This window comes from Notamacropus eugenii, chromosome 6, assembly GCF_028372415.1.
Source record: "Notamacropus eugenii isolate mMacEug1 chromosome 6, mMacEug1.pri_v2, whole genome shotgun sequence".
NCBI classification, from domain to species: Eukaryota; Metazoa; Chordata; class Mammalia; order Diprotodontia; family Macropodidae; genus Notamacropus; species Notamacropus eugenii.
Window position 1 is genome coordinate 35,165,766 of NC_092877.1, and position 27,190 is coordinate 35,192,955.

The 27,190-nt window shown below is 40.8% G+C and overlaps 1 protein-coding gene across 9 annotated transcripts in view; it reads left to right on the forward strand.

Annotated features, from left to right (window-relative positions):
- SBF2 (SET binding factor 2) overlaps nucleotides 1–27,190 on the forward strand; it is a 500,875-nt gene that overhangs the window by 6,806 nt on the left and 466,879 nt on the right. For 6 of the 9 annotated variants that reach the window (XM_072619456.1, XM_072619462.1, XM_072619457.1 and 3 more), the window contains exon 1: nucleotides 1,414–1,540. The exons of the other annotated variants lie outside the window; for them this stretch is intronic. In XM_072619456.1, coding sequence (XP_072475557.1) covers nucleotides 1,486–1,540 — 55 coding nt within the window. In that variant the 5' untranslated portion in view covers nucleotides 1,414–1,485. Of the gene's footprint in view, nucleotides 1–1,413; nucleotides 1,541–27,190 lie in introns of those variants that run through there. 9 annotated transcript variants of the gene reach the window in all.

A 27,190-nucleotide genomic window follows, 5' to 3' on the forward strand; every position in this document is an offset into this window, starting at 1 on the left:
CATCACGGAATGTTAAGATTTGGAACACACCAGAGGTCTAGTCCAATCCACATATTAAATAAAAAACCGTCCACAGCATACACACTCAGCCAGTAAGTGGCTATGTAGCTTCTGCTTGGAGAGCTCTACTCCAAGGGAACCCGCTCTGTCCTAAGGCGGTCGTTCCGCTTCTGGACAGCTTTAATTGTCGGGAAACTTCATCCGACAAGCTTCTGCCCTGTACTTCTAATTCGGAGGATATCCCTTTCTTCCAATATTTCTTATGTGGAGAACGAAGCAGACACGCTCTGCAAGCATCGAGTGACCGAAGCAGAAGCTGGGGTGGAAGTTCCTGGGACGGAGGCGGGGTGGTGGCGGAGTCCAGCTCCCTGCGTGGAATGAGGGAGAACCGAGAGAGCCGTCCTAGAACCAGAACCGCAGCGCAGCGTGGATGAGCAGCTCCGCGCTCGCAGGGGACTCTTGCGTGCAGGGCAAGTCCGCTTCAAGTCCCTTCCAAGTCCGAGAGGAAGGCTTTAAGGAAAGGCTTTCACCGACTCAGGAATAACTCAGATCAAGTCGTACCCTGCCCTCGGCCAGGCGCGGCCGGACCACTGCAGTGACATCCCAAAGGCTGCCGGCCGTGGACAAGGGGAAGGGCGAAGTCCGGGACCTCAGACTGTCCGGCCCCGGCCTCTTGTCCTGGGGCGCTGGGATCTCATGGGAGTGCCCAAGACATTAACGTGGCCCGAGAGCAGAGGCCACGGACGGGTGACCGAGCGTTCAGGGCAGGGCGAGCTGTCCGTCCGGGGTGGCCTGCATTCGCCCCCCCCCCCCCCGAAGCAGGAGGGCACCCTGGTGCTGTCCCGCGCCCTGGCACGGCCGGGGGGCTACGGCAGCCCGCGGGGCCTTCCTGGCAGCCCGCTGCGAGATCTCGGAAAACGGGACCGCGCCGCGTAAACAGGAAACCAGCGGCAAAAGCCCCGGCGGGGCGGATTCCAGGGCACTGGCCGCGGAGTTTTCGGTAGCCGCCCCCCAGCCCGCTAGGGTCCCCGCTCCACAAATGGGCCGAGGGAAGGAGAGGCCTGTGCGAACCCCAGCTGCTCCCAGCCCGGGCGCGGGAGGGGGAGGAGCGAGGCGGGCGCGGGAGGGGGAGGAGCGAGGCGGGCGCGGGAGGGGGAGGGGGAGGGGGAGGGGGAGGAGCGCCGACGGCGGGGGGAGGGGTGGGGCGGCCCGGGCCGAGGCTGCGTAGCTCCAGGGAAGCTCTGGGAAGCCGAGGGGAGGGAGGAGCCGGGAGGAGGAGCGAGTCTCGCGCGGCGCGGCGCCCGGCGCAGGCGCAGAGCGCACCTCGGTTGTCAAACATGGCTGAAGTGCCGCCGCTGCCGCCGCTGCTGCTACCGCCGGTAGAGGGAAAATGCTGAGCGCTCCCGGGCCGAGCGGGCGGCGGCGGCGGCGAGGGCGGCGACGGGGACTGGGTCCCGCTTCCCGGGCGCGGGGACGGCGGCGGCGATGGCGCGGCTGGCGGACTACTTCATCGTGGTGGGCTATGACCACGAGAAGACAGGTAAGGGCGTGGGGCCGGCGCGGGGCGGGCGGGCACCGCCCCCGGCCCCTCCCTCCTCGCCTCCTCCCCTCGGCCGCCGCCCCCGCCCCCGCCCCCGCCCCGGGCCCAACGGCCCCGCAGGCCCGGGCCGGGCCGGGGGCTCCCCGTCGCCGCCCCGCGTCGGGCCCTTCCCAAACGGGCCGGGGCGCAGGACGGGCCGACTGGGCCCGGGGCTGCGCTGACCAGCGAGGGAGAGGAGGGCCCAGCCTGCCCCGCCCTGCCGGGAGGGATGGAAGGAAGGATGGAAAACGGGGCTTAGGCCAGGCCGGGTCCCAGCCCCGAACGAGGCTGGGGCGGGGGGCGGGGCGGTGCTTCCCTGCTCCTGCGAGGGGACTGGGAGACAGTGGAGGGAGGGGGGCGGGCCCGGAGGGAGAGTCCCGAGGGAGGGAGAATAGACGGGACTGGACGGGCGGCCTTGGCCCCTGGGAGTTCGGACGGGTCCTTGGCGCAGCCTCCTCTCCCGCCCTGGGGGCCCGTGTAACCGCTTGTGGGGACCGCGGGATGGGGTGTTGCCCAGCCCGGCTAGGGAGCTTCCCTGGGCACGGCCCTGTCCGCTTCTTTCAGGACGAGGGTAAGAGGTTTCCCAGGTGAAACAACTGAATGTTACTAAGTAACTAAATGTTACTTTAAAACGTTTTCTTTGTTCTCCTCATTTGGGAAAATACCAGACTTTTTGGTTCTTGGTAAGAATACTTTCCTAAACATGGAGCCCAGTGATTTTTAAAAATTCGTTTTTCTCATGTTTATACAATTGAGGAATTTTGTGGCAGTTCTCTCGTCCATCTTTGTTCATTTATGTCCATGAAAGCATAGCATAAAAAGTATAAGTACCATAAAAGTATAGCAGTAGCAAGTGGAACACCGAAAGCTCTTCTACTTTAGCATGATAAGTATTAGAAAAGAAGCTTAAAGATCATCTGCTTCCCTCTTCCCTCCTTTTACAGATGAAGAAACCAAGCCGAAAAGAGTTTGGCCACCCTCCTTAGGTTAGAAGGGATATCTCAGCGTGTACTTTTCCCATTGAGTTGTTGCCCCTTAGTGTAGTTTCCTTGTGGGAGCTTTCCCATGACTTCCTTGGCTTTATGGCTAGGGAGTTGGATTTGGAAGCTGGAAGACCTGAGTCCAAACCTCCCTTGTGTACTTTACCACCTGTGTGACCCAGGTCAAGTCATTTAATGTCTCTCTCTTTTTTTTTACATTTATAAAATGAGGATAATAGTAACACATACCTCACAAGGTTGTGAGGACCGTACCATGCACCAAGCACTTTGCAGACCTTCAATGGGCCCTAGAAATGTTAGTTATTATTAACAGCAATAGTAATCTTTCATCACTCCTTGTTATCCTGACCTTTTATAAGAATGTTCCCTCTTCTTTAAAAAGAAGGGCCAACCTAGTTTGCACCTGGGGAGAAGGGGAAGGAAAAAAGCATTTATGAAGCAACTACTGTGTGCCAGGCACTGTCAGCTTGATACAGTTTGAGTATGAAAGTTCTTCAGTGATAATAAAGTGGTATTAATTTCTTTTAGCCACATTGTGTTCTCTTTCAACAACTTTAATTCAAGTTCATATTAGTTGAATAGTATGGAATCTTGACATCGAACGAAATACTCCCCCCATTGTTGATTAATTAGTTGTCTGTATTTGACATTACTTTTCCAATAATACTTTCAATTTCAGTAATGTTATTTTAGAAGGATTAAAAATACACTTTCTTGCGATGAAAATACAGTCCTGTTTGTTAAATTATTAGGAAATTATGGATCTTTTAATGAATAAACTTTAATTTTAAAGACGTCCCCCTTCCCCAAGACTTTATTGCCTAAATTGTTTATAATTGCTAACCACAATTTAAAGGCTTCTTTTAATGATTATGGCAAGAGACTCTGATACATAAAGATTTTTTTTGTCATTGATGACTTAGATTTTCCTAGAATTGTCAACTATACTCTAAACTACAAATCCACTGTATTCTTATCTATAAAGTTACTTTGTAATTAAATATACTTCCCTTTTAATTAACTTTTCAAAATATTGGAACTTGAGTAAGATGTATCCCTCTCTCTTTAAATGAAACTCAGGTTTCCCCTTTTAAGGTTCAAGTAGGCCCTTTTAAACTTCTTTGGTACCTTAGAGAGAATCAAGTATAGCAGTACTTTATGCAGATTGGCTGTGTTTCTTTTGTGGCAGTTAAAAGTCCTCCTCCCCTGGAAGAAAAGGGGAATCAGGATCTCTCCTAAATGGCAGATGTTGTTTCATTGTTGAATAGTTTTATCAATTAGAATACACTGTTAGTATGAATTTTATGTCATGTAATTTAAGGGTTATATATACTATCTCTTTTGTTTCTCATGAGTTTCTTGAGTGTAAAAACCACTATAGTTTTTATTAAAGTTTTGCATTGTACTTTTGACAATATTTTGAATTTTGATTGCTTTAAAATATTTGTCCTACTCTACTAATGGATTTATTCAATTTCATATAAAGAAATTGGTATCTTATATAGAGAGAAAGCATCAAAATTGACCTTCATGACTTTGAATCAGCCTTGATTTTTTGTTCTCTAAAAATGTTTATCAAGTATTTGAAAGCTAAGAAATGAATTTATGTCATTTTTAATGATAAGCTATGTTTTTAGGAAGATATATAGTTCCTGAATGTTCATTTACACCAGTACATTATATTTACTCAAATTTTTTTTTTTGGTTGTCCAATCATTTTTATTGTAAGAGTAATTTTTTTCATAGTTTCTTTGAATTTCATCCAAAGCAAATGGTGCCTGGCTTAGTTTATTAGTGACCTATTGCTCATTAAAGAGAATTTGTAGGATTTTAGGTTTTAGAATTTAATTTGGGTATATGTTGCTTCATCCACTAAAGTCCTGTTCTGACTCATGTTGATCCTGAATTCAAGGGCCGTATAGAAGATTCTCTCACATTGGTAAGACTTCAAGTCTGTTCCTGACGTTTTCGGGATCAGCCGAATTTAATTCAAGAAAGTTATTACCATGAAGTTGGCCACAGCAAATGATGACACTATCTACTAAGTCATGAAGGAGTTTTGATCTTCCTTGGTTGAGTATGTTGTGGAAAACACAGAATTATCAAGAAGATGAAGTGCTAAAGGGAGAAGAATGAGTAACTGTCACATAAGTTTCAGGGGTGGGAAATCTGTGGCCTTGAGACCACATGTGACCTTCTAGGTCCTTGGGTGTGGCCTTCTGACCAAGTCCAAGTTTTACAGAACAAATCCTTTTATTAAAGGAATTTGTTCTGTGAAGTTTGGATTTGATGAAAGGGCCAAACTTAAGGACCTACAAACTCAAGGCCCACATGTGGCCTGGAGGACAAAGGTTCCCCACCATTGAGGAGCATGGCAACAGTATTCATATTTTTATAAAAAGTCAACCCATAGTTTTCTTTAGGTGTTGGCAGCTGAGAAGTAACTTTAAATATAATGCTTATAATTGCTTTATATCAGAATTTTCAAATCTCTGATCAGTTGCTGTTACTTTATCAAATGGGCATAATAGTACCTCACAGGGGTATTATGAGGCTCAAAGGAGATAGTGAAGATGAAATCTTTTGTAAACTGAAACATGCCGTTGTAAATTGTTGTTATTCTTAATAAAGTCTATACAGTGAAATTTGAGGTTCCAATCTGTTTTTATCTCAAAGTACTTGGGACTTTTTCCATTACTGTTCAGTTGTCAACTACTGAAGAGTCATATTTGTGATGTTATTACTTGTTACAGAACAGGATAATTACACATTTTAAGCCTAAAAGCCAACCTGATATCAATGAGTAATTACATGCAAAGCACAACAGAGGTGATAGTGGTATCAAACTCAAAGAAAAACAGATCCCTGTGGGTAGTATTCTGACTTTGAATACCACAAATAAACCTTCTCTATGTGGTATTTTATTTATTTTGTTAAACATTTCCCAATTACAGTTTAATCAGGTTCTTTGGCGCGCCAGCCACTTAGCTACTTGTAACCTGTTTGGCCGAACTTTGATCCTCTGACTTAGACACATGGAGATGCCACTGACAGAAGGTGGTCATAGGAATCTATTTGGTGGTAGGTGGATAGGGCTTGGGATTGCCTTTCGAGCTCAATTCTACCCATGTTGATTCTGAGGTAAGTAGAGTCCTTTAGGTGGAAATTTCCTTTAGGATGCTGAGCAAGGACAGGTTAGGGTTGGAGATAGAGGTTTTTGAACCATTTTAACAATTAAAACCTTAAGCACTATGTATGTAGGTCTTATTTCTAGGCTCTGGGGAAGGTAAACTGTTTTACATAGTCTTGCCCTCATAGAGTTTAGAAAGGGTATGAAGAATACATGGATATATAAAATATAGCATTAGGATGATTGGGTTCTTAGCTGGAAGAATCCTTACATATGTGGAAACTAAGATCCAGAGAGGTTAACTACTTGCACAGGGTCACGGAGGTAGCAGGTAGAAGAGGCATAATTCAGATCCTGATCCTTTGATTCTAAATATGGTATTCTTTTCAGTGTTGCAAATATAATCCAATGCAGTGAACATTTATTAAGCTCCTCCCACATGTACTTCACCACTATGTAAGGTGGGGATGCGTGGAAGGATGGTAATGATGGGGGATCAGAGAAGACTTCATGGAAGAGGTAGCATTTTAGTTGAGTGTTAGGTCTGGGTAGAAATTCCATAAGCAAAGAGGGGAAGGGAGACCATTTCAGAAACAATTTGAACAAAGATACCAGAAAGACCCCAAAAGTACATTGTCTAATTTGACCAAAGTGGAGAGTGTTTGGAGGAGAGAGATGTGAAATAAGGGAGAAAGGTAGGTGTCTCGAGATTATGCCAGGCAAAGCTTTCTACATGTTTAGCCTCTTCTTTTGCTCGATTCCTTGAGAAAACTTTCCTTGCTCTCTCTCCTTGTGTTCTTAATAATATGCCCAGTAACTCCTTCATCCTTGAAAAATATCCTTAAACAACATTCATTGACCCTACCATTCTCTTAAAATACTGTCCTGGGAGTCTCTTTCTTTACCCCAAAACTTCCAGAAAGCATGATCTGTAGCAGAGATGACAAATGTGCTGCCCAACACTCCCAAGTGCACCTGGAACCAGATTAGAATGTGGTTGGGAAATATTTAATAAAATAAATTAAAAAACAATAATGCATGAATAACATTGAACTTTAAACCTAAGTCATTATTATATAACCACAGGAATCCTTATGTACAGATCAGCAGTTCTTATTTCTATTTGAGTTTGATACTGGAGTTCATTGATTTACCTTCACTGGCTTACTTCCTCTACTTCCTCACTAGGAACTCTCTCTGATGGGCTTCCGACCCCACTGTTCTATGAAACTGCTTTTTCTAAGGTTATCAGTGATTTCATAACTTATAACCCACAGGATCATAGATTTAGATCAGAAGAAACTTTAGATAATTTGGTATTCCTTTCTTCTCACTTCTCCTGTTGCATTTTTGTATAGATGAGGAAACCGAGGCAAAGAGAGGTTAGAGATTAGGTAACTTGTTTAGAATCATACATCTAGGTGCTAAAGAAGGATTTGAACCTGGCTCCTTTTGCTCTAAACCAGCATTCTTTCTACTGTAAAATGCCAATTCAGTGAATGACCTTTTCCATTTTCTTCCTTTGTATTTTTTGATGGTTGATCATCCTCATATTTAGATATTCTCCTGAATATGTGCTCCTTTTTTTGGTTTTTATGACTATGCTTTCCTGGGCCCCTTCCTACTTGATTATTGGTTTCCTTTGATGAATTGTCTTATCTGTCCTTCCAAGTTTGGACTCAACTTCAAAGTGTCTGTTCCCCCACTAGCTATTGCCCCCAAATTTGTCTTAGGCGTTTTTCTCTAAGTTCTCATCTTTGTCTCATGTCCCAATCTATACATTCCACCCTAGTCCTGAATCAGCTGCTTGCTGTAATATCTACCTACATGGCCTGTCAACACTTTGAACTCCACATGTCCAAAACTAAACTCCCATTCATTTCCAAAATCTTCCCTTCCTACCACATCCCTATTTTTGTTGAGGGCACCAACCTTCTTCTTATCATCCAGATTTAAAAGCTCCCTGTTAGCTTTGACTCTTCTGTCTCTTTTCCATCCAGTCAGTTGCCACATTCTGTTGATCCTTCACCTCCAAAATAACACTTCCGTACTCTTTTCTGTACTCAAATGGACATTAGCCTAGTTTAGGGCCTCATTATGTCTCAGACCATTATAATAGCTTCCTAATTGTTCTCCCAGCTTTCCATCTCCCCTGCAAACATTGTAGGAAGCCTTTCCCAATTTCTCTGAATTCTAATCCCTTACCTCTGTTGATTATTTCCAGTTTTTCCTGTTTCTAGCTTGTTTGCTTGTTGTCTTCCTTTTTAGTTGTGAGCTCCTTTGTGGTAGGGACTGTTTTTTGCCTTTCTTTGTATTCTTGATGCCTAGTATAGTCTTATCCCAAAATAAGCACTTAATGTTTAACTGCTTGACCTATTCCAATCTATCCCTCACGTAGCTTTCCACATTATCTTTCCATGGTACAGATTTCACTGTGTCACTTACCTGCTCAAAAAACTTCAGTGGTCCCCTGTTGCCTCAAGGATAAACACCAACCTAATTAAGGCCCTCCACAGTCTGACTCCAGTGCACCTCCAGCTTTATTCTCATTACTACTCTTCATGCACACGACTTAGCAGCTCATGGCCTGATGCATGTACACAGGCTGCCCTCTGTGCCTGAAATGTTACCCTTCCTTCCTCATCTCCACCTTTGAGAATCATTCTCTTCCTTTGAGATTTAAGCCCTATCTTTTACATGAAGTGTTTCCTTATTCACCTTAACTTAGTGCCCTTCCTCTCAAACTACCTTGTATTTAACTACTTTATATGTATTTGTATTTCTTTTCTTTATGTTTATTCAGCATATACATATACATATTTGTGTCTATCTCTCCAATCTCCTTATAGTTTCCATGTTAGAATGTAAGTTCCTTGTGAAGAAATTCACTGTATTTGTATCTCCAGCCCCTAGCACAACACCTGCTCAGTGAATGCTTAATAAATATTTTTTTGATTGACTCCCTGATTGATCTTCCTTCAAGGTACAGTGCAATTGCTTCCTCCTCCTTGAAGCTTTCCCTGACTCCTCCAGTTTTTATTGTTCCCTCTCTCTTTCTCTCTCTCTCTTTCTCCCTCTCTCTTTCTCCTTACCTTTTCCTTGACAATCTTTCCTTCAGCCTCTACTCTGTGCTTTGTGTTATGTTAGTTTGTACAGGTTGTAGCTCTCAATAACATGAATTATTTGAGGTCAGGAACTGTTTTCCTACTGCTTAGCACAGTGCTTTATATGTAATAGGAGCTTAATAAATGTTTGTTGATTTGAATTGGACTTCTTAGAGAAACAAGTAATCACTGAAGATTTGTTAGCAGGGGTGAGACTTGAACATATTTATGCATAAAGTCAACTTCTCTTTGAGAAATAAGGCTTATTGATCTCTTTGTTTTTTCCATTAGTCATTTCTAGATATGGATACCTGCCCCCATAAGATAAGTGCCCAGTGAGCACTCATAACAGAAAAACCATTAGATAAAACCAGCTAACACAGTGGCTAGCCCCCACTTCTTCACTGAAATCAGTGTGTTTCATGTCAGTTCCCTGTGGCCAAGATGGGTCGGTATGATCACACACAGCTCAGCTTTGTTCTAGTGTTCTTTTCATGGCCAGTTTTGTAGTCCCTGTGCATTGTTATCTTGGTTCTGCTCACTTCACTTGCCCAAATTAAGACAAATCTAAGGGAAATTATTCTGACAGCAGTGTGAAGAGTGGAGCTGGTAGGGAGAAAGTAGTGGTACATTAATGGAAAGATTTGGCGACAGAAACTATGGTTTTGAATGTCTGTTCTGCTGCTCACTGCCATGTAATTCTGGGCAAGGCTCTGCATCCTTCTTGGTTTTCTTTTCCTCTTCTGCAAAATTCAGAGTTGAAGAAGATGATTTTTTAAGGCCCCTTTCAACATCATTTCCTCTGAAGCTTTTGGAGTAGTCCAGAACGTGGTAATTGAAGACCTGTGTTATGTGTGCATTGCGATTTTTTCTTAGCAAATACAGTACAAGAATAGGAGACTCAAGGACAACCTTAGGGAATAGCCCTTAAAGAGGAAGTGGAAACAGAAGAAAGGGTTAGAGAAGAGAATCAGAGAAGATAGTGTCACAGGAACTAAGGGAGAAAATAGTTGCAAGGACAAGGGAGTAGTTTTCAAGTGTCAAATAAAAGTTTCTCTCCCAAAGAGAAAACATTTTCACGGATGAGATACCCAGCACCCAGAGAGATGGAATGATTTGCTGAGTTGCTCCTGACAGCTAGTTATTAGGAGAAATTAGATAAAAACCAAATTTCCTTGCTTTTAGTTCATGTTCTTTGGAAGATACTTAGCCTTGCATTCTGAGAGTCCAGGAAATTGTTGATTGTCTTAAAGGAGTGTTGTTGGAATGATATCTAGACTAGTAGTCTTCTAACTTGAAAAATTTCATACCTAGGTAGCAGTAAAGTTTTTTTGAGAATGTACCCCCAGTGTGTCTATTTATTTATTTACAAATGACGTGCATATGTTGTTGCACTAACAAGCTATGTTGTTGTTTGTCCTTTGTTTTCTAAGAGGATCCATGACATCATGGGTGATGTCTTTACTTGCATGTGAATTGGATTTAAGTGAGGCAGAGTTGCACAAAGTCATCAGCCTCTCCCTTCCTGAGCCACTGAAGTTCAATGGCAGTACATAGCCCCTGGCTTTGGATAGGGATGCAGTAGATGACCTTGGAGGCTTTGATGCCTGACCAAGCTCTAAGCATTTCCACAGTGCCTGCTTCAGCCAACTTCATGGCGTTTGGAACAAGTTGTTTTCATCTCCTAATCTCCTTGGGAAAGTCTTCGCATGCTTGGGGTAGACATCCCCCTACCTCAAAAACAGGTTTGAGGCCTGTCAGTTATCTGCAGCCTGATTTAGCTCATCTACTATTTACCACAGTGTAGCTGTTGTACATGCTACAGCTTCTTGGAGCCACAGGAAAGAGGTGACACCAGAGATGTTAGTCCTCCTGAACACCCCGTACACAATATAATAAGTTATGTACATTATGATAGGGTGGAGGTGGAGTATTGTCTTTAGAGGTCAGGGTGAAGACATCCTTATTTTCTTGGGGGAGAGAAGAGTCCAAACAGGCATCAAAGACTCTCTGCCCATTAAATACAGCATCATTCTCCCCTCCCCCCACTGTGGCCCCAAGTTGGGGAAGACCTATACTATCCATCCTTCCATAAGGATGAAGCTCTGGAATAGTCCCTGCTCCTAGAGAAGTCAGGTTTATCTGCCTGCCCCCATTATAGCCTGTCTCTCTGTCCACTGGGTGTGGAGTATGTGTGAGAGGGATGTTTAGTAAATTGAGATGCCCAGGAAGCACTCATCCTACCTATGCACCCCCAGTGCTGATGTCTTAGAAGTGTTCCTGCTCCCCAAGGAAACAGTGTCTGCTTGTTCCCATTGTAGTCTGAACTTTGTGAAGGCCTAAGTGTTCCCCCTGTGCTTACTTTCTGATGGGTAGAGCTACGTGTGTGGGAGGCACATATGCCATCCATTCCTGCCCCTCTTCCTCCTTCCCTCACTTTTGTTCCTCACCATGACACCGGTTTGAGGGAAACAAGGTCTGCCTTCCATTTTTCTCTCTTTCCCCATCCCTAGCTGTGTTCTCTGGTGCTTAGGTGAAAACAGGGAAGAGGGTCAGGACCAGGAGCACAGTTGTTTGTCTATTATATCCATTTGTGTTGCTTACAGATGAGGGGGGTGGAGGTGAAATAACTTTTGACTAGGAAAGGACTTTCTATTACTTTAAGTTTAATGTCCACAGGTCAGATTTTTATTCTGAATGTATTATCTGAGAAACTCCTTGTGAGCTTCAGGGGACAAGGTTGTTTGAGTATTTGGAACAGAAAAGACAATGACATTTTTAGGAAGAATTAAGGCTAAGACTAAGATGCACTAGAGAAATAGTTGCAGTTTCACATAGGCTCTAATTAATGCCTTGATTATCAACAGCGTTTGATGGATGGTGATGACATATTTTGGGTCCAGCATAATGTTGTATAGATGAGACTGGAGCAAAGAGTTGGTTTCTTGTGTTTTTTTGTAACTTTCACAGGATTACAAATTTACCAATACTATTTGTAAGTACCCAGGAGAGTACTGTAATACATACTTGTAAAAATCCTTTAGGAAAACTTACACATCAGAAGATTTAGATTGGTTTTGCTTCAATTTAGTAATATTTCTCCTTCATAAAAAGCTACTTCTTATAGCAGACATCTCCCTCTTCCCCCTCCCCCCTCAGATTGTTGGATTAAGAGAACATGTACATTTTGGTGTACTTTATCCAATAAATATTTTCTTTATTTGCATCCTAATAGTTCAAATATTTATTTTAATGAATATTTGTTTTGCAGGCAGAGTTCCTTAAAATGAAACTTGATTTGGGGTAAACATTTATTTTGGAGCAGTTGGAGAGAGAGAGAGAGAGAGAGAGAGAGAGAGAGAGAGAGAGAGAGAGAGAGAGAGAGAGAGAGAAATGTATGTTTGCAAGTGTTTCTGAAATCCAGTTGCTTTTCAGTATGCCTTCTCTGATCTTTTCTTCTTGCCCTCAAGCTGCTTTTCTGTTTAATTGGAGTTCCAATAGCAGTTCAGTAGCTAATAGGGAACATCTGTAAACACTTACGGATAGTCTTGATGGTTCAAAAATGAAACTGTTGGTAGTTTTTTTGGGAAGATAGGTGGCATGTTAATCTGTTAATGGAACTGTTTGTATAGGCAGAAGAACTCCGCTGCAGTGTGTGATGTATCCCTGAAGAATTCTTTCTCTACAAGTAAGAAACTCCTTTGTAGAAAATTAGTGTTAAAGAATCAATGGAAATAAAGTTTGCTATGTTTGAAGTTCCATGTTTTCGGAATTATATCCATGAGAAAAATTTGTATAGGAGTTGGAAAATTCTAAATCTTGTAAAAACTTGGAGAGATGGCAAAGCAACATTATTTCAGGTTGCCTAAAAATTGTTATAGGGCAGTTAGGTGGTGCAGTGCATAGAACACTGGGCCTGGAGTCAAGAAGACTCATCTTCCTGAGTTCAGATCCAACTCAGACACTTCCTAGCTGTGTGACCCTGAGTAAGTCACCTAACCTTGTTTGCCTCAGTTTCCTCATCTGTAAAACAAGCTGGAGAAGGAAATGGCAAACCACTTTCTTTGCCAAGAAAACCCCAAATGGATCACAAAGAGCTGAACGTGATTGAAATGCCTGAACAACAACCAAAAACTTACAAAAATAGGTCTTTGAGTATAAATAGTTCGGATGTTCATGTGTATAAATCTGTTATAGTGTGTGTATATGGCCTGTGCCATTTCATTTTATATTTGAAACATATTTTGAAACAATAAATCATTAAAATGTTACAAGTTCAATGAATGACTTGTTTTCACCCTTTCTGGTGTAGTATTTCTATTTTGTTTTAAAGTGATACCGTCTGGATCAGGGTACTTCCACAGAAGAACGGTCAAGTGCCATGTTAATAAAAAAAGCTATTTAATTTAGTTTTTTAGGTGAAAAATATAAAATGTTCTGTTCACCCTTTAAAATAATATTAAACTTACTCTTTAAATCAAGAACAGAAGGCAGAAAGCTTTATCCAATAAATATAGCATATATCATAATTAAATAGATCTGTGATTGCATCCTTTTTGGTATTCCATTCTGATGTTACAGATTGTAATCTATCCATGACCTTTTATCGTATATAGTTCTTGTCAGTGTCTTATCAGGAAGTCTATCCAACATGTTAGATCTTTCCTTAGGTCTTTTAGGAAGATGACTGGCTTATTAATAGTCATCCATTTCTTTGATAATATCTTTTCTACTGCTTCTTACATGTACCTGCTTATGCCTGCTTCATATTGCTTTTTGGGTGACCTGACATTTTGATTCTTTGTACATAGTAGTGTTCCATTATTCTAATCATATAATACAAGGAGAAGAAAGGCAATGTTAAAAAGGTGGTTTTTTTGTTTGCTTCAGTGATAGGAAGTTGATATTGTTGAAAGTCTGGTTCAGTTTTTTAAATGCTATCCAACCTTCTATTTCTGGGTGCAGCTCCTTAGCCCATCTACAATGTCTGTTTAAAATGTATGTACCTGATGGTAATACGGTGAAAAATCAGAAACAATTCCTGACCTCAAGGAGCTTACATTCTAATGGGAAAGACAACACATATAAATCAGACATACAATATAGACATGGAGTGGATGGAAATTGCAGGGATGCTAGAAGGGAACTTTAAAAGGACTTCTGGAGGAGATTTCTTTTGATCTGAATCTTAAAAAAAAGCTAGGGATTCCAGTAGTTAAGAGGGAGAACATTCCAGGTTTAGAGAGCAAACAGTGCAAAGAAATCCTGAGGGCTGTGTGACAAACAGCCATGTAGACCAAGATGGTTGGATCAGTGAGTGTATAGGGAAGAATAATGTTTGGGTTTTTGTGTTTGTACTTTGTATAGATTGCCCAGGCTTTAATCTGATTTTCTGAGCCTATTATTTTGGACATTTGTCCAAACAATTGTCTGAACTCTGCTGTTTGCCTTATTGTATATTCTTGTTCTGCTATTTCCATACTTGATCAAGAGCCAAAGATGTAGGTACCATGACCACATTCCTGGATAGCTGCCCATCCTGTACCTGTCCCTTTTTTGCTTTGTTCTGACTGCTAGCTGGTACCAGTGTTCATGTCCATGTGGACCCTTTCTCAGACTGATTTGTGTATCATTGACTGACCCCTGGTCTGCCTTTTCTATCTTGCAGTCTTGTCCCTTCACACTTTGCGCAACTGTTTTGGGCCCCATCTTTACACCCTGCACATATATTTGCTTGCTGACCAGAATCCTGTAGATAATGTCCCAACGCTATGCTGTTGTCTGGAAATGTACTTACAATAGGTTCAATTGAAATTCGAAGTACTAATAAAACAAATATCACATTTTTCCTGATATTGAAAAGAATAGAAATTTTCTGGAACCTTTTATTTATAGTAAGAATTAAGACTTTAAACAGTATTGTTTCCTTCTAGATAATAATCTGAATAAGTAATAATATTAGTTCTGCTAATGAACTTAGGAAATTAATTAAAGCAAGTGTAAAAATATTGGTTTGGGTTTCTGATATATTTATGCTGATTCAACTTAATTTGTATGTATTAAATGTGTTGAAATTGTATGTTTTGAATTTTAAAAAAAGTATATATTGTTTTGATACAACAGCTATTTTCCAATCAAACGCCGTTATAAATTACCTTCCTTTAGAAATATCTTTTCAAATAAAAAGTCTTCTCAGTTGTTAACAGAAAATAAGGATATAACTTTTAGTGTTAGGTAATTTGCTTAGTAGTCATTTACTAAATGTATAGGTAAAAGATATATGAATTTAGAGAAATTCATGGGTGTGATAGAACCATAATAGTTTAAGGGAAATGAAGGATATTTGAAGAGAATGTCACTTGCGTTAAAAACATTTTTATTCTGAATATAAACACCAAAAAATTTATTTTCACCGATGTAGCAGAACACATAAATCTCCATTTTGTAACACTTGATTTTTAAAAATATATATAATAAATTCTACATTTTATTTTCAAAACTGTCCTGCTTATTATCTTTGCTTCCTTTTGAATTTCCTTCTCCTATCTTCTGTGCATGTTTGATAGCGTTTACCCATGACCTATCTCATTTTCTTTTGGCATTTATAACTGCTAGCTCCGACAGTCGTCCCCGATTAACCAAGAGAAAGGAAGACCAAAAAAAACCCAAACGGACCCAAAAAACTCCTTATAACAAATAATCACAATTCAGTACAATGAATATGTGCAATAGCCACAAACTTATGTCTTTATACCTCACGTTCATCATCTCTCTATCGAGTAGTGGGTACATGCTTTATTGTAGGCCCTCCAGAGATAATAGTTGGTCATTGCTTTGATCAGAGTTCTTAAGCCTTTCAAAATTGTTTTGTTGTCCTTTCCTAAAATCCTTTTTCATAATTTCTTTGGGTGCCATATTATTCCCTTACATTGATATGCTGCAATTTGTTAAGCCTTTCCCCAGTTATCTTAGAGGTACAGTGGATAGAGCACTGGCCCTGGAGTCACAAAGACCTAAGTTACTAGCTGTGTAACCCTGGGCAAGTCACTTAACTTTTGTCTGCCTCAGTTTCAAAATGAGTATCATGATAGCATCTTCCTCAGTTATTGTAAGGATCAAATGAGATAGTGTTTGTAAAGCTCTTAGCCCAGTGCCCAGGCACATAGTAGATACTTGTTGCCTTCCCTTCTTCCCTGCTTTTAAAAGCAATCTTTCAAGATCAGAAATTTGTTTTGCTCGTAACATTTCCCTCTGCAGTAGTATTATCTTCCCTCTTAACCTAGTGTTGCCCACCCCTGTCTTGCTTGTTTCCTGATGTATTTTTATACCAAACGTGTGTGTTTTCTATAGCTATCCTTACTGATCCATTTCTGATAAGAGTGAGGTTAATTAATACTGTTAAATAAAAATCCAGTTCCTCTCTGTTAAGAGGCACACACTATCAGAACCCCTGTATAAGTACCTCTCTTTCCTAAGAACACCAAAACAAGGACACATTTTCCTTGTGTTAATCACTCATGACTGAACTTATAGGCAGATGTACAACAGACCCAAACTGGTCAGATTTCAGGGGTGATAGCTCCTAGTGAGAACTATACATAGGCTAGAATAATTAAGCTTTCAGGTTAAAACTTAGAAAGACAACCAGACTGTCCTATAGTATTTCTTTTGGGGCCACTATTAGTAGCACATTCAGATGAATGGGTCAGATCTCACCCAGGATAGCAAATCTATGTTCCCAAAGCTAGTTGGCAGAGCTCCAAGCACTGGCAGGAGTTTCCTGGTTTTCATAGCCCTGTATCTTACTTGTAAGACTGCATAGAATTCTAGCTCCTCCATGACCCATCTCATTGAAACTGAGTTGGGCAGGTAGTTAAGATCTCCAGCCTTGGTAGCATACTGCTGCTAATTATGACTAATTACTGCTAACGGCCTCCCTTGGGAGTGGTGGGTGATAAGAGCACTTCCCTTTTGGCTGCCTGAATTCTTAGTCTCCTATGGCACTAGTTTGTTCCTTGCCTGTTCTCAGCCTTTCTGTTTGACAATTGACTTTGTAGGTCATGATTGTGCTAATTCTAAAACTTAAAAAAAAAATCCCTTCATATTTCCTTTCAGTATCATCAGTACTTTCTTTGTACTCTCTTAAGTACTTTCTTTGTACAGTACGCTATTCTGGATTTCAGGCCTGTACAAACAAAATAGTTCTTGCTCCCCAAGAGCTTATGCTCTTCTAGGTGATTAAAACATGCATTTCTGTAGATAAGGAAGTGCTTGATACATAGAGTAGGGGAAGAGATAATTCCTTCCTCCAAACAGTGGAGTAGTTGGGAAGTGGAAATTCTGTTATGAATTTGTTTCTCCTCAACCAGAAGGACTATGGGAACCTTAGCTAAAGGTTATCTTAGACTTTGTGGGAAAGGATAGGAAATGTGGGCATGTACCCAAGATCTTGGGAGAGAATATTTCAGAGCACTCAGACTCTAGATTGTAAAGTCCTGTGGACTAAAATCCTCTAGAAGTAGACTCAAGCAGAATTGGGGGGTGGGGAGGAGGAAGCATGTGCTCAAGAATGAACTTCGAAAGATTTCACAACAATTCTGATGAGGAGGAAGAAAAGGGAAAGTTGTTTGAATAGACTAATGTAGATGTATCACGAGCCTATAGTGTCCATATTCTTGTATGGAAGATGGAATTGAGGGCATAGTAGGGGACTACAAAAGCATGGATAGTATAATTCTGTAAGACAGCATCAGGAATGCTTAAGTTCAGAATAAGCTAAAGCTGGAAAATTTAGTCTATGTAATAATAATAATAATGATGATGAGAATAATAGTATTTATACAATGCTTACTATGTGCCAGGAATTGTAAGAAAAACTAAGGATAACAAAAGATTTTTACAAAACCATGTTAAGGAAAACAGGAGAATCAAAATGACCAGATGTCTGCATGCGGTGAATGGGACAATGACAACAAAGAGAAGAGATTGCTACCATGAGCTCTGAACTAGAAAATGGGGACTAAAAATGGCTAACAGGGACTCGGTACCTAAGATAAATTAAGGAGTGCCTCACTGCCCTTGTCATCAGACCCAGATGAACTATATCTCAGGGTTTGGAAAGAACTGGGGAGGTAGCCTGGGGCCAAGGAAAGTGGGCTGGATTTCAAGGTAGAAGATCTGAGTTCATATTGTAGTCTGCCACTTACTACCTGTGTGACTTTGGGCAAGTCACTCGACTTTTCTGGGCCTCAGTTTTCTCAACTGTAAAATGAGTGATCTCAAAGAAAAGATGATCTTAAGGATCTCTTTAAATTCTAGTTTTTGGTCCTGTGATCTGTGATCCTTTGTCTACTATTAGTGACCTTTGAAGGATGAAGCAGGAGAAGTAGTACAGAACTGGAAAGAGGCAATTGTTGTCCAGCTTTCTAAGAGGGAGGAGAATGAGGTTAGCAGATTCCAAAGGTCAATGCTCTAGGCTTTGATTACTGGAAAATTTTAGAAACTACTATTAAGGGAATAGTTAGTGAACATCTAGAAAACAAAAGTCACCTCAAGAACCAAAAAGAACAGGTCATGCCAAACTAACCAAATTTCTTTTTTTGACATGGAAACTGGATTGGCAGAAAAGGGGTATGTTATTGATAAAATATATGGAGCAAAACATTTGACCAAGTCTCTCAAACAGTATGTTCTTAGACAAGATCCAAAGATGTGAACTCGAAAGCAGTATCATTAGGTGGATTTTGAACTTGATGAATCCCCCTTGGTGGCAATTGGTTGGCATTAGTGGTAAGAGATTATGAACCCTCTTCATTACTTCCCTCAATAGTGGCTGCAGGAACCAATCTTGAAGCCAGGATGATGGTATGATGAGGACTGCTTTTCCCAGTCTGTCTGTCTGTCTGTCTGTCTGTCTGTCTATCAATCTGTCTATCTATCTATCTATCTATCTGTCTGTCTGTCTGTCTGTCTGTCTGTCTGTCTGTCTGTCTATTTATCTAATCTATCTCCACTGGGGTCTGAAGGTTGTTGGCGATAGTTTGACTTGCCTGGCATATGTTGCCTCCTGTCTCTTCTTCTAAAGGGCCTACCCAGTGGATGGCAGTTGCTGGTCTACGGTTAGTAGAGATGGTTGTTTTCCTCTCCACAGTAGTTGCTTCCTAGGATGATGGCTGTGGGAGCTAGGCTGGAAACAGGCTGAGGGGCACTATCATTCCCAGGACTTTTAAGCTTTTATTTGCCCATCATGGAAGTTGGTCAGAGATTTGAAGTGGTTGGTGATGAGGAAGGTGGAACCTTTCTCCAAAGGGATATGGTTGTCAAAAAAACTGCTTTAAGAAACATAGTGTCCGGGACATTGTTCTGATAATTCTATTATTGTACCATGGCCTCATCAGACTACATTTGTAGTATTCTGTTCATTTCTGAGCTCCACATTTTGGTAAGCATTGATAAGTTAGAGAGTATCCAGGAGGCCTAACCAGAATGGTGAAGGGCCTTGTGATTATGCTGTATGACAACCACTTGAAAGAATGGGGAATGTTTTGTCTGGAGAAGATATGACTTTAGGAGGGATGAAATCACTGTCTTTCAGTAATTGAAGGGTGTTCTAGAAGAAGAGTTATTGGACTTAATCTGTTTGGCCCCAGAAGGCAGAACCAGGAATGAGTAGAAGCTTCAGAGAGGTAGATTTCGGTTTGAGGAGCGCTTTCCAAATGTAGCACAGGTTGTCCCAAAAGGTTGTGAGTTCCCTTTTTTGAAGGCCTTCAACTAGGCAAGATGCCACTCATTGGGTCTGTTATGGATTCCTTTTGTGAATGGGTTTGATGCCAACCTTATGCCTCAATTTTTTCTGTGATTCTTCTGTGGTGTTGGATAGGAGAATTAGGAATTATGAGTAGAAGTTGCAAAGAGACTTATTTAGGTTTGATGTAAGAAAAAATTCCTAACACAGCTATCACAAATGGTAGGGTAGCCTCTAGATGTAGCAGGTCTTCAGGCAGAGACTGGATTTCCATTTGTCAGACATGTTGCAAAGGGGATTCTTGAGGTGTAGACTGGCTAGATGATTTCTGAGCTCCCTTATAATTCTGAGGTTCTTTGATTGTGTAATTCAGAATAAAGGGCCTTTTACAGAAAAGAACGTTCAGCAAATGTCAGCATTGTCCCTTGGTGTAGCATATTTTATGTTTTAAAAACAAAAACAAAAAAACTAAGGTAAAATGTGGGTCAGATTTTGGTTATATTAATATAGTAAAGAAAAAATAATTGTAAGCTATTCTGGAACTTTCAAGCCTCACAGTACTTCCTGTTTCACATAAAGATGCCCCAAATAAAACTCAATAAAATATCAGATGGAAAAACTTTGGAAATTCAGATTTTGTATTTAAAGAAAACATTGAATTTTTCAATAGTAAGCTTGATGCAAGCTAAATCTTTTAGGATTTAGTAGCACCTGTTTGTGTCTGCAAATGGGTATTCCATTTTTCTTAGCTTAATAAAAATCTGGTATCATTTGAGGAGAAGAATCAAGTATCTGAACAACTATAGAAAAAGAGGATATTATGAAAATTAATTTGCAGTGGAAAATTTGGAAATGCATTTGGGAACAGAGTGAGTTGTACTAATACTTGGCATAATTGTCCCACACAAGCCTGGGGAATTTGAAAAGAATGCTGGCTTGTTTTGCTTTGACACAGATGCTATGCTAAATAATTATGTCCTTGCTTTCAAACATCTTATAAACCAAAATATATACAGAATTAATTACAGCAAAGGAAGCTGATGAAATAGGAAAAGGCAGAAATGAGGAAGAAATATACATTTAGAGCTTTGAAAGTTGCATAATTTTTTTTCTTCACATAACCAATTCCAGAAGAACAAAAACAACATTTTTAATGATGTTGTAGAGATTATCCAAAGGCTCAGTCTGGGCAGGCACACATCTAAAGATTTTTGGAACTACTAGTAACTTTAGAACTAGACTAATAGAAATTGGCAGAGGAATCATTTAAGGGTGAAATGAGTTATTTAAGTTTTATACAGCAAATTGTGACACCTTTTTTGGGGGGTCCAAACCTGTGATTTCATTGATTGGGGAGCTCTGGGTGTGGAAACTAGCCCCATTAATGCAGATCAGCAACTCATTTGCAACCAGTTTATTTTATTAGAAGTTGTCTGGGACACTGCAAGTTTAAATGGTTTGCCCCTGTCCACACATCTGATGTGTGTCAGAGGTGGGACTTGAACATAGGTTTACTGGACACCAGCACTGGCCCCCAGCTCACTCTAGAAATAATAACAGTAGTAGTAATGATACAATTCAGGATGTCATACTTGTAGTTGGCATCTTCATTTGCAGTATCTGGATGGTAGGATTTTTTTTCACCTTTAGCCTAAAGACCCCAGAGACAATTGAGTTTGCCTTCTGGACTTCTGGAGAACACCCAAAGGTGAGGCGAGGGGTCCCTCTCATTGTCAGAGGTTAAAATAAAGGGATTGCATTGAAACAGAGGTCAGTTTAAGATCAGTTGTGTGTTCATCCTTCGTTACCAAAGAAGACCATGCCATCAGAGAAATGATGACATGACTTGCCCTTGACTTTGTTTTGAGTGAGGGAGGGCTATGCAGGTCACCAGCCTTACTTCTCTCCTCCAGAGCCATCTGAATCCAGTGATATTCATCAGGATGATTGGAGATGACCCAGGATGAGGCAGTTGGGGTTAAGTGACTTGCCCAAGGTCACACAGCTGGTGAGTGTCAAGTGTCTTAGGTGAGATTTGAACTCAGGTCCTCCTGACTCCTGCACTGGTGCTCTATCCACTGCGCCACCTAGCTGCCCTTAAGATCAGTTATAGTTATAGTTATAGGGTACCCAGGTCAGTTTGGTAATGTGACTTGTATAACATCTATGCCTTCAACATTGTGTTAGTTGGAAATGGATAATGGGGGGTGAGGTGGATAATCATGGGTTGGGCTTTGCAAAGGGATCAGGACTGATGGGAAAATGAGATTGGAGCAAGGCTGGTAGACTGAGATGGGTGAAATATCATATGGAAGATATGAGAGAGGAATTTCATTGTTCTAGGTCATGAGGATATGAAGACTGTGAGATTATGACCATGACCATGACTATGCCTGTGTTTGACAGAGATAGAGTGAAGGTGAAGTGCATGGGAATTGAGGAATTTGATGAACTGGTCAACTAGGTTGTTTGAGGAAACAGGAGCATGACCTCAAGCATGAGGGCATCATGGTGTAGTGAGGGGGCAAAGAACCAGTTTTGGAGTCAGCAAGACCTTTTTCATGCCCTACCTTTCCAATGCATTTTTCATGCAGCTGTCACAGTGATATGTCTAAAGCACAGAAATGACCATTCCACTCTCCAAGTTGATAAACCCCAGTAACTCCCTGTCATGTCTAGGATCAAATACAAATTTCTTTCTTTGGCATTTAAAGCCCTAAGCCTTTCACATAACCAGTATTCAGCTTAACATTTCAGCCTTATTACATCTATTACTCCCTTTCAGGTTCTCTGTAGTACAGCCAATCTGGCTTTCTTATTCCATCTGTGTACCTTTGCAGAGGCTGCCCTCCTGTGACTCCCACCTCACCTCTCCTTCTTAGAATCCCTAATTTCCTTTAAAGTTCAGCTCAATTGCTAACTCCTGTAAGAGTTTTCTGATTCCCCCACTCCCCCAACCGGTAGTGCTTCCTCTTTCCCCTTCAATACTCTGTATTTATTTTATGTATAAATGCACATATACAGAATGTCTTCAAAGACAGTGCAGTTTTAGGCTTTTAGAGCTTTAAATTGTGTGTCTGTGTACGTATATATATATATATATGTACATGTATTACATATGCACACAGGCTATAAACATATATGTGTTTGTATATGTATGTATATAGTCTGTCCTGATAAAATTTAAACTCTTTCAAGGTAGATATTTTAATTTTTGTCTTTTTATTCCTATCAACTGGCACATAGTAGGCAATTAAAATACATGTTAACTGATTGACAATACATAGTATATGTATATGACTTTGTATGTTTTTCCTGATAGAATGTAAATTTCTTGAGGTTAGAGACTGTTTCATTTTTGTCGTTATATATGTTCCTATCACCCACCATAGTGTCTCACACAGAGTAGGCAGTTAATAAGTATGTGTTGATTGACACATCCTGCCAGTTCGACCCTGAAGAAATCATTTAACCTCTCAGTGCCCCAGGCAGCTCTCCAAGACTGTAAGTTATAGAACAATTGCTGATCATCATTCCCTCACTGGGGAGGCCCTGTACCAATGAAATGACAGGACTGTGAGCTTGTGGACACACCTATGCACAATCACACAAACATACACAAAATGAGAGCAGGAGTTGAGTTGAAGAGAATGATTGTGAGTCAGATACTTAACTTCTTGAGAAAGGACAGTATCCTAGAGGCTAGAAAAGTTAGATATATAAGAGCAGCCAGAATCTGGATAGTATAATATATATGGATGGAGTGAATCTAAAAGGAGATGAGGTTATTGAGATATGGGAATACAGAGGAGTAGTGGTTATACTTCCAGTGCTTCCTGGTCTAGTGTGTTGCCAGGTGGTTCCTCTTGAGAGAATGTAAGTCTAGTGTTAGAGAGGGTGACCAGGGGAGTCACCCTTTGGAAGGAAACAAGGTTAAGTTAAGAAGGTAGAAATGAGATAACAGGTTTGCCATGAAGGGCAGTTTATTAACTATATAAGGAGGTTATGGAGGACATGTTAGAAGGAGAGAGGGCAAGAAAGAGTAAAGCTGAGGTAGACTCGAATGAAGGAGGTAGGAATGTATCTAATGCTCTAAGTCTGTGTTCCCATGATCCCAGAAGAGTATAAAAATATATAGGACAACAGTTGTTACAGTTCAGTTAGTCTTACAGCTTTTGCTGTTAGGAATTAATTTGGTGGAACTCATATATTATTAAACAATTCCAGAAAAACCTCAACTTAGAGGGATTACTTTGTGTAAAGGTCCCATTTTAAGAGGTAATTATTAGAAAAAAAAATTTTTTTTTTTGTTTTAGTCTGCATGTTGGATCTAGATGCATTCTAGAAAAAATACACATTGTTAAAACACAATTTTTACATTAAAGTTTAATTTTTTTTGATGTTTTATAATCTTTAAAAACCAGATATTTTAGTTAAGATATAGCTCTTTTTGATGTAGCATTTTTACGTGTTGTATAAAATATTTTATTAAGTTTAAAAATATTGTCGAGGTGTTATTCATTTTTCAGGAAGTACAAAAGGTGAGAAATTCTGTAGTGACTATCGGGTCATCAGCTATGATGTACCTCTGCATGTTTTTAGAAATTTTACCAGATGTTTTAATCCAGAAAAAACAAAGGGAAATTTTGTTCTCTGTTGATTATGTCCTGAGGCAGATACTTTGTTTTTATGTTGTGGGACGGGAAATCAAGGATATTATTTAATCTTCAGTGAGATGGTCTGTGATCATTTTTATTCAGTCATATGCAATTGAAATAGTTCTTTAGGTGAAATTCAGTCAAAGATAAATATAGATGATTGAATGACTCGCCAGTCCTCCCAGGACAGTGGAGGCTCCTTGAGGGCAGGGACTTTTTCTGTTTTGTGTTTGTTTCCCTGGCCCCTGGCACAGTGCCCGGAACTCGGTGGGAGGCTCAGGCAGGACCCTGACGGAGTGTGGTAGGAGAGTCTGTTTTGTAGCCCTTGTCATCTTCATCTGATTCAGCACCGAGTAAAGAATACTTCTGTGTACTTAGAAGAAGGGAACAAATAGCTGGTTTTCTATTGATGGAAAAGCAGGTGACCTTCCCGGCCGAGGCCGTGGACCGTCTCTCAAAAGAAAGATCATCGAGTGCGTGACAGGAAGGAAGAAGTATTGACACTTTTCTCTATTTTAAGCAGGTAGGTGGTGCAGCGAGTGGTGGAACTGGAGTGAAAAAGACCTGAATTTAAATTCTTCCTGTGGGCAGATCTGTAAAATGGGGATAAGAGCACCTCCCTTATAGGAATATTGTGAATACCAAATGAGATAACATTTAAAGGGCTTTGCTAAGTGCTGTGTATACTCACTCTCATTATTTAATTTACTCAGTTTTTTAAAAAAATCCAACAAATTTGCAAATTCCAGGAATAAACTTTTATTGTTTAATATATTTGCTTCAAATTTATATATTTTTTGCTATGAAAAATGGTACATAGCTTAAATTCCTTTAGAAATACTTTGGTAATAACATAAAAATATGTGCTAGTCTACTTCCATGACATCACACATTTTTTTCAAAGCTTCTTTTAATGAAATATTTTATAAAGCTGATTTTTTTTATTTTTCAACTGGGACTTATCTGTGTTCTTTTATATTCTTTTATATGTGAAATAGTTATTAGGTGAAATTCAATCAAAGGAAAATATAGGTAATTGAATTATGTAAGCCCTAGTCTTTCTAGTATAATGTAGGCTTCTTGTGGGCAGCAATTATTTCGTTTTTGTTTGTAATCCCACCCAGTACCCAGATACTGAATAGTTTCAAGAGTTACAAATATTGTCTTTCCATGTAGGAATGTAAACAGTTCAACTTTTGTAAGTCCCTTATGACTTGTCTTTGCTGTTTACCTTTTCATGCTTCTCTTCATTCTTGTGTTTGAAAGTCAAATTTTCTTTTCAGCTCTGGTCTTTTCATCAAGAATGCTTGAAAGTCCCCAATTTCGTTGAAAGACCAGTTTTTCCCCTGAAGTATTATACTCAGTTTTGCTGGGTAGGTGATTCTTGGTTTTAGTCCTAGTTCCTTTGACTTCTGGAATATCCTATTCCATGTCCTTCGATCCCTTAGTGTAGAAGCTGCTAGATCTTGTGTTATCCTGATTGTATTTCCACAATACTTGAATTGTTTCTTTCTAGCTGCTTGCAATATTTTCTCCTTGACCTGGGAACTCTGGAATTTGGCCACAATGTTCCTAGGAGTTTCTCTTTTTGGATCTCTTTCAGGCGGTGATCTGTGGATTCCTTGAATACTTATTTTGCCCTCTGGTTCTAGAATCTCAGGGCAGTTTTCCTTGATAATTTCATGAAAGATGATGTCTAGGCTCTTTTTTTGATCATGGCTTTCAGGTAGGCCCATAATTTTTAAATTGTCTCTCCTGGATCTATTTTCCAGGTCAGTTGTTTTTCCACTGAAATATTTCACATTATCTTCCATTTTTTCATTCTTTTGGTTTTGTTTTGTGATGTCTTGGTTTCTCATAAAGTCATTAGCCTCCATCTGTTGCATTCTAATTTTGAAAGAACTATTTTCTTCAGTGAGCTTTTGAACCTCCTTTTCCATTTGGCTAATTCTGCTTTTGAAAGCATTCTTCTCCTCATTGGCTTTTTGAACCTCTTATGCCAATTGAGTTAGCCTATTTTTCAGGGTGTTATTTTCTTCAGCATTTTTTTGGGTCTCCTTTAGCAAGGTGTTTACTTGTTTTTCATGATTTGCTTGCATGTCTCTCATTTCTCTTCCCAGTTTTTCCTCCACCTCTCTAACTTGATTTTCAAAATCCTTTTTGAGCTCTTCCATGGCCTGAGCCCATTGGGTGGGCTGGGATACAGAAGCCTTGACTTCTATGTCTTTCCCTGATGGTAAGCATTGTTCTTCCTCATCAGAAAGGAAGGGAGGAAATACCTGTTCACCAAGAAAGTAACCTTCTATAGTCTTATTTTTTTTCCCTTTTCTGGGCATTTTCCCAGCCAGTGACTTGACTTCTGAATATTCTCTTCACACCCACTTCGCCTCCAGATCCGCCCAGCCAGTGCTTGGGGTCTGAGATTCCAATGCTGCTTCCCAGCCTCAGGGCTTTGGGCGGGGGCAGGGCTGCTAGTCAGTGTGAGATTAAGTTCAGGTGCTCAGGTGGGGGCAGGGCCACCTCACGGGGCTCAGTTCCCTCAGGGGGTTTATGCAGAGACCTTCAACAATGGATCCAAGCTCCTGCCTGTTTGGGGAGCCCCCTGTCTGCTCCCATCGCTGCTGCTGACTCCCGAGGGGGCCTGAGTTATGGGGGCACCCCACTCCCCTCTCGACCCGCCAAAGAGACCCTCTCACCGACCCTTGTCACCTGTGGGTGGAGGGACCCACGCAGCCACTGGAGATTCTGTCCCTGAAGCCTGCTTGGATCTGCTCCTCTTGGCGCTGGGCGGCCAAGGCAGGGCTGGGCTCAGCTCCGGGTCCGGGTCTGCAGCTTGATGGACCTTTTGCGAGAGGTTTTCAGGGCTCTCTGGAACAGAAATCTCCTCCATTCTGTTGTTCTGTGGCTTCTGCTGCTCCAGAATTTGTTGGGAGTTCTTCTTTACAGATATTTTATGGACTGTGGGTTCAGAGCT